We start from the raw sequence: 7765 nt of genomic DNA, 5'->3' as shown, positions 1-7765 counted from the left end.
AATCAACCAAACACATCAAAGCTATGCTCAAAATCATGAGATATTCATTCTTTCATAATATGTGACAATTATAGCATAAAACCTCATGAAATAGCATGAATTCATACATGGTTGATTAAATCAAAGGAAGCATGAAAATCTACCCAATTGGCTTGCTTATGGCTCAAGAAAGTGCATAAAACCTATTGAAAACAAATGAAAAAGCATAAAAAAATATGACATGGTGACATGTCATCACTCCTCACCCCCAACAATGGAGTTTAGAGACTCATGCCGTCAAAGAGTACAAAGTTTAGATCTAAAATGTCATGAGATGCAAAATAAGTTTCTAAATGTTGTTTAAATACTAAACTAGTAGCCTAGGTTTACAAAAAGTGAGTAGACTATGACAGATGGTGCAGAGATCCACTTCTGGGGCCCACTTGGTGTGTGCTGGGGCTGAGACTTAAACAATTCACGTGCATAAGGCTGTTTTGGGCGTTCAACGCCAGGTTTGGATCCATTTCTGGCGTTGAACTCCAACTTTTAATCCTTTTCTGGCGCTGGACGCCAGAATTGGGCAGAGAACTGGCGTTGAACGCCAGTTTACGTCATCTATCCTTGAGCAAAGTATGGACTATTATATATTGCTGGAAATCCCTGGATGTCTACTTTCCAACGCAATTGGAAGCGCGCCATTTTGAGTTCTGTAACTCCAGAAAATCCACTTTGAGTGTAGGGAGGTCAGAATCCAACAGCATCAGCAGTCCTTTTTCAGCCTGAATCAGATTTTTGCTCAGCTCCCTCAATTTCAGCTAGAAAAATAACTGAAATTACAGAAAAACACACAACTCATAGTAATGTCCAGAAATATGAATTTTTCCTAAAAACTAATGGAAACAAACTAAAAACTCACTAAAACATACTAAAAACTATATGAAATTAACCCCAAAAAGCGTATAAAATATCCGCTCATCAGTACGCACACTTGCTGATTTTTCTCCTGTGCACATGCACAGAAGTTGTACATGGGCACACTTGCTGATTTCCATTCTGTGCGTACGCACAGAGCTGTGCGTGGGCACAGGTGCTGATTTTGACCCTTGTGCATCGGCACGCTCTGAAATGCTTTTCTTCATTGATTTCTTCATATTTTCTCCCAATTCCATGCTTCTCTTCCACTCTCATCAAGCCATTCCTACCTATTACACCTGAAATCACTCATCAAACATATCAAGACATCGAATGGAATGAAAGTGGAATAAAATTGACTAAATTAAGCACAAAAATAGCATCTTTTTACAATTAGACATAATTTAGAGAGAAAACATAAAAGCATGCTATTTAGATGAATAAATGTGATTTTATATGATGAAATCCACTCAAAATAAACCAAAATTTATCATCAAATATGGATTCATCAATTCCCCATGATGAATCCATATTTCATGATGATTTTTGGTTAGAATTGAATGGATTTTCATCATATAAACTTGTACTTATTCCCTTGAATAGCATGATTTTGAACTTTCCTCCCAAATTGTGCTTGATTATGAAGATATGCTCTTTTGTGCTTAATTTAATCTATTTTATTCTTTTTGCCTTCCATTAGATACCTTGATGTTGTTTGTGAGTGATTCCAGGTGTATAAGGTAGGAATAGGTTGGAGAAAATGGAAGAAGAGCATAGAAAGTGAAGGAAGCATGAAGAATCAAAGGAGATGAGTTCAGAGATGTGTTCGTGCGCACGGCTGCTTGTGCGTACACACAGCTGCCCAATCAGAGTGCATGGATTGCTTCGTGCGCATCGTGCGTCCATTCAAGCATCGCCTAGTGTGCGTACACACGGCTACTTGTGCGTACGCACAAGACTGGATTTCTCGCAAGGTGTGCGGACGCATGCATTTGTGCGTCCGCACAAGACTTCATTAAATGACACCTAACTCGCAATTTGGGGGCTTTGGAAGCCCATTTCTGAAGTCTTCTAGCTCATATTAGAGGGGAAATGAAGGACATAACATAGCATATCATTAGTATAGTTTAGGAGTAGTAGTATGAAGCTTTTAGTTAGTTTTTCTCTAAGTTTTTCATCATCTCTATTAGGGTTTATATTAGGATTTTACATTCAAGTGCCATTTCCATTTTTTATCTTGGATTTTTCTAGCCTCATTGTAAGTATTCTCTTGTTATTACTCTTTATAGTTACATTGTCATTACTACTCTTTCTTCTAATTCAAGTTATAGTTCAATTTTGCTTCTCTCTTGCAATTTCAGTTTTTTGTTGATGAATTTGATGTTTGATGTTTATTTCATACTTTCTTGTGTTATTCTTGTTGATTGAGATCAATTGTTGCTTTTAGTTTCAAGCCTTTTATCATTTTCTCCATGTTTAAAGTTTTTGCCCACTAAGTGTTTGACAAAATGTCAAACATGGTTTTAGGCTAAATTTTTGGTTCTTGGCTTGGGTAAAGTGAGCAATTGGGTTCCTAGAGTTGGAATGTCCAAAATTTAGTTTCAATTCTTGGATTGTTAATTGTTCTTGTTCCCACTAATGCGAATTTGTTGCTAAAGTAATTAGCAAGCAATTCAGGATTTGTGGGTTGAGAACACTTATGCTCATTTAACTTACTTTCCGATGTGAGGGTTGATCAAGTGAGATTAATCCATCATAATTGTCATAGTTATGGTTCCAACAAGGAAAGGACTCTTAGCTCACTCCAAGCCAAGACTCTTTTTGATGCTTTCAATCTTTCATACACTTCTATGTTAATCTCTTTTATACTTTACTTGTTTATATTACATAGTCGGTTCTTTAATTTCTTCATTAGTTCAATCATTAAAATTTTGCATGTTCTTTTATTGCTTTATATGTTCATTTCTTCATTGACAACCCCTTGATCACTACAACTGGATTTGCACACTCATTGTTCTAAAGTACTCATTGGGAGATGACCCGGAAGTTAAATACTCTCGGTTTTAAATTAGTTTTGAATTGTGACACATCGTGTGAGTTTCCAATTTGATTGACGGCCAACTTGTCGGGTTAGGACTATACTTACAATACTAATTCCATTTTGGATAATCGTGTTCCTAACCTATATGCTAATTGGCCGTTATCAAATTTTTGGCGCTGTTGCCGGGGAGTTCACTTTAAGTGCAATGAGTGCTACAATTTGGTTGTTGTAAATATGTGAATAGTCTAAATATTTGATTTTTGGTTTGCTACTTGGCACTAATTGGTAGGAGGCGCCTCTATCTTAGTATTGATAGCAACTAACACTTTTTGTTTGTTTAGTCCTAGACGAGTGGATATAATTAGAACATATATACTCATTTGTTCATTGCTTTTGTTGATATCATTGCGTTCTATTTTTCCTATTCATCATGAACTATCACCATTTTGGCTTGGAGTCTAGTTGTTATCATGTTGTAGGGGATAGCAATTCCGACGTTGGTTCACCTTAAGGTATGGGATGTCAATTCGAGGAAGGGTCACAAGCAATCAACTCTTGGCAACAAAGACCGTTGCGAGGGCCCTACGATCTTAATGTCTATCAACCTCTCACACCTAGTGGAACACATCCTCACTACCATTTTGCCCATCCATGTGCTCATGCTCCATGCCCTCGACATGAGATGCAACCATCATACCCTCAAGCTCCTTTACCTTTTCCACCACCAATTTCCTCCCCACCCATCTACCTACTGCCTCACTTGGGACAACCTAGCTTCCATCACCATCCCATCCCCATTAACTTCCCTTATGGAGAGCCTAGCTTTCAAGCCCTCATCCAAGAGCAAAGGGAATTTCAAAGGAAGCAAGAGAATTGCATGACAACTCTTGCCGAGGCTTTGTCACATCTAGCACCCTTTCATTCCACCCCTAGTAACCTTGCTCCTCTACCCTTGCCACACCCATCAACCCCGAAATCTAGCATTGATGCTATAACTCTGGAAGGAAGTGAGCTGCTTAATGAGATAAACCCTCAACCTGCTCTTCCAAAGGAGAAATCTATTGATAGGGGCGAGAATTTCATTGAAGATGGGAGAGAGGACGAACTTGAGGTAGATAGCCACCATGAGCTTCAAAAAGGTTTAAGCGATGAAGAGAGCTCACAAGCAGGAGACCTTGAGGATAAAGAAGATGAAAGTGACCCACCAAGTCTCCACAACCAAGAGGATAAGTTACCCCACCAAGAAGCAAGGGAAGATTTGAAGCCACTACCACCTCATGTTAAATATGCGTTCCTTGATGAGGAACATAAATTTCCGGTGATAGTAGCAACTGATCTCTCCAATCAAGAGGAGTAACAACTCCTTGAAGTTATCTAGAAGTATAAGAAGGCGATTGGATGGAGCCTAAGTGACATTGTGGGAATAAGTCCTCAAGTGTGCCTCTATAGGATTTTCTTGGAAGAAGGCGCTAAGCTGGTTCGACAACTGCAAAGACGGCTAAATCCCACAATCCTTGATGTAGTCAAGAAGGAAGTAACTCGCCTCTTGGAAGCGGACATCATTTACCCCATTTCCGATAGTGAATGGGTAAGTCCGGTCCAAGTAGTACCGAAGAAGTCCGGGGTAACAATGGCGAAGACGGAGGGTGGAGAGCTTATGGCCACCTGAGTCCAGAATACTTGGCGAGTGTGCATCGATTACCACTGGCTGAATCAAGCAACGCGGAAGGACCACTACCTGTTGCCGTTCATTTACTAAATGTTGGATCGCTTGGCAGGCTTGTATCGTCGGTTCATCAAGGACTTTAGCAAAGTCACCTTACCTTTCTCCCGCCTACTACAAAAGGATGTGGAATTTCATTTCAGTGAAGATTGCAAAGAGGCTTTTGACAAGTTGAAGGAAGCGTTAACCACAACTCCTATTGTGCGAGGCCCAAATTGGAATCAACTTTTTGAGATCATGTGCGATGCCTCGAATCACGCCGTAGGAGCCGCGCTAGCTCAGCGTGATGGTAACGCTCCCTACACTATAGCATATGCATCAAAAACTTTGGATTCGGCTCAGTCGAATTACACCACCACCGAAAAAGAGCTTTTTGCCATTATTTTTACTCTAGACAAGTTTCAACCTTATTTGCTAGGCTCTAAAGTGGTGGTGTATTCGGACCATGCCGCATTGAAATATTTGCTAAAGAAGAAGGAATCAAAGCCTAGGCTCATTAGGTGGATATTACTTTTGCAAGAATTTGACTTGGAGATCAAAGATAGAAGTAGATCCCAAAATCTGGTGGCGGACCATTTGAGTCGGCTAGAACATTTAACTCCAGATCCCACTCTTATCAATGACTCATTTCCCTTAGATACCTTGCAAGCAATATCCCAAAGCACCCCTTGGTTTGCCCCGATAGCTAATTACTTGGTCACTCGCATTTTTCCTCCACAATTTTCAAAGCATCAAAAAGATAAATTGAGAAGCGATGCTAAGTATTATCTTTGGGATGATCCACATCTGTGGAGACGTGGAGTAGATCAAGTAATTAGAAAATGTGTGCCGGAACCTGAGTTCCAGTCTATCCTTCAATTTTGCCACTCATCTGAGAGTGGGGTCATTTTGGCCCGTAACGAACAACGAGGAAGGTTTTAGACTATGGATTCTGGTGGCCTACTCTATTTAGGGATACCAACCAATTTTGCAAATCTTGTCATCAATGCTAGAAATCTGGAAATACCTCACAAAGGATGAGATGTCCTAACAACCGATGATTTTTTGCGATATTTTTTATGTTTGGGGCATGGACTTCATGGGGCCATTTCCAAATTCCAATGGGTTTGTGTACATATTGTTAGCAGTGGATTACGTCTCTAAATGGGTGGAAGCAATTCCTACCCATTGCGATGACGCTAGTACCGTTGCTTTATTTTTGAAAAATAACATTATTTGTAGATTTGGGTCACCACGAGCAATCGTGAGCGACCAAGGAACCCATTTCTGTAACAGAAAGATTGAGGCATCAATGAAAAAGTATGAGGTCATTCACAAAGTTTCTACAGCCTATCACTCCCAAACCAATGGGCAAGCAGAAGTATCCAACAGGGAGATCAAATGAATCTTAGACAAAGTGGTTAACCCCCAGAGGAAGGATTGGAGCTCTAGATTGGGAGATACATTATGGGCCTATAGGACTGCTTACAAGACCCCAATCGGGATGAGCCCCTTCCGTATTATTTTTGGGAAGCCTTGTCATCTTCCGGTTGAAATCTAACATAGAGCCTATTGGGCAGTGAAGAATTGCAATCCGAACTTAAAGGGGGCGGGAATGGAACGTAAGCTTCAATTGGAAGCGTATGAGAACGCTCAGTTCTACAAGGAAAAAGCTAAGGCATTCCATGACCAGAATATCAGGAGGAAGAACTTCGTGATAGGTGATGAAGTGCTTGTGTATAATTCAAGATTGCTATTGATGCCCAAAAAATTGAGATCAAGATGGGACGGGCCGTTTAGAGTGGTAGATGTCAAGCCTTATGGGGTAGTGGAAGTGATTCACCCTACCAATGGAGTTAAGTTCAGAGTTAATGGTCATAGGGTGAAGCTTTATCACGTTCAACCCAAGAATGCCAAGGAGTTGGAGATTTTCCTCCTTGGTGAAGTTCCCAAGTGACAAATGAAGCCATGCAAGTCCAACTTAGGACTCTAAACCAAAGTGCTCGGTGGGAGACACCCCACCATGGTAACATTGTTCCAATTTTATCTCTTGTTTATAGCCTTTTGAATTATTTGCTTTCTTGTGATATAATGAGTAGCTTAGGTTTGGTTTGATGATTTTGAGTTGAATAAGTTAAATTACTTGTGGACCATGATATTGTGCTTGTATGAATGATTTGGGGTTGGTATGTTGACATGCTAAGGGTAGGAACCTTAGTTTTAAAGAGAAAAGAATTTTCTGAAACAGGGCATCTGTGCGTACGCACCAACCTGTGTGTGCGCACAAAACTGTGTTTTTTGCCACTTGTGCGGCCGCACGGACCTTTGCGTCCGCACACGACTTAATATGCCCTCTGGTCGCAGCGCCAGCACAGCTTGTGCGTGTGCGCTGCCCTATTTTCTCTGATCTGTCCGTGCGCACAGCTGCGTGCTAATGAACGGAATTCTTAATGGTATAGAATTTCCAAATAAATTCTCGTTGCAAGTATATTTTCTAAACCAATCAATAATCCTTTCATACAAAAGATTGTTTGTCACTAAAACAAACTCCTAAATTTATAAACCGAAGTATTCAAACCTCGGGTCATTCTCCCTAGGAATTACAATAGAGTGTTTTGTTATTGGTTATGAGGTATATTTTAGGGTTTGTTCTCTGGTTTTTGAGTAGAAAATGGTAAATTTCCTCTCATTAGAAAGGGGTAGAGGGGATCCGTATATGTTGTTCAGGTCGATCTGAAGGCAGATAAGAAACAAGAAATGTAAATGGCAATGAAAATAAACTAACAACTAAAAAGGTCTTGGCAAGATTTGATGGTCAAGGATCTCTATCCTAATCACTAACCACAACATGAGAATTGGCAAGGATCAACCCCATTAAGTCATCCTTTAACTAATAAAGGAAAGTCAAATGAGCTATGTCAATCTAAGTCCATAAGTCCTAGTTCTACACCAAATCAATTAGTGAGATCTAGCGTTAATGGCTCCCAATCCTCAATCACTTGGACATTAGTAACTCAAGAGTTCCTAATTTACCTTCCCAAGCCAAGAGCATAAAATTCTACTCTAAAATCCAACCAAGCATTTTATCAAACACTTGGAAGGCATAAAAGGAAAGCATAGTAAAAATTGCA

General features: G+C 39.9%; 1 protein-coding gene across 1 annotated transcript; it reads left to right on the top strand.

The window, feature by feature from the left end:
- Positions 1-6249: 6249 nt before the first annotated feature.
- LOC148555133 (uncharacterized) lies at positions 6250-6591 on the top strand. Its single transcript, XM_088490609.1, has one exon. The coding sequence runs from the start codon at positions 6250-6252 to the stop codon at positions 6589-6591; it is 342 nt and encodes a 113-aa protein (XP_088346735.1).
- Positions 6592-7765: the final 1174 nt, after the last annotated feature.

The sequence above is a fragment of the Arachis ipaensis genome, chromosome B6 (assembly GCF_059453495.1).
Source record: "Arachis ipaensis isolate K30076 ecotype BB chromosome B6, ASM5945349v1, whole genome shotgun sequence".
NCBI classification, from domain to species: Eukaryota; Viridiplantae; Streptophyta; class Magnoliopsida; order Fabales; family Fabaceae; genus Arachis; species Arachis ipaensis.
Note: the sequence above shows the minus strand (reverse complement) of the source record. Positions and strands in the feature narration are given on the sequence as shown.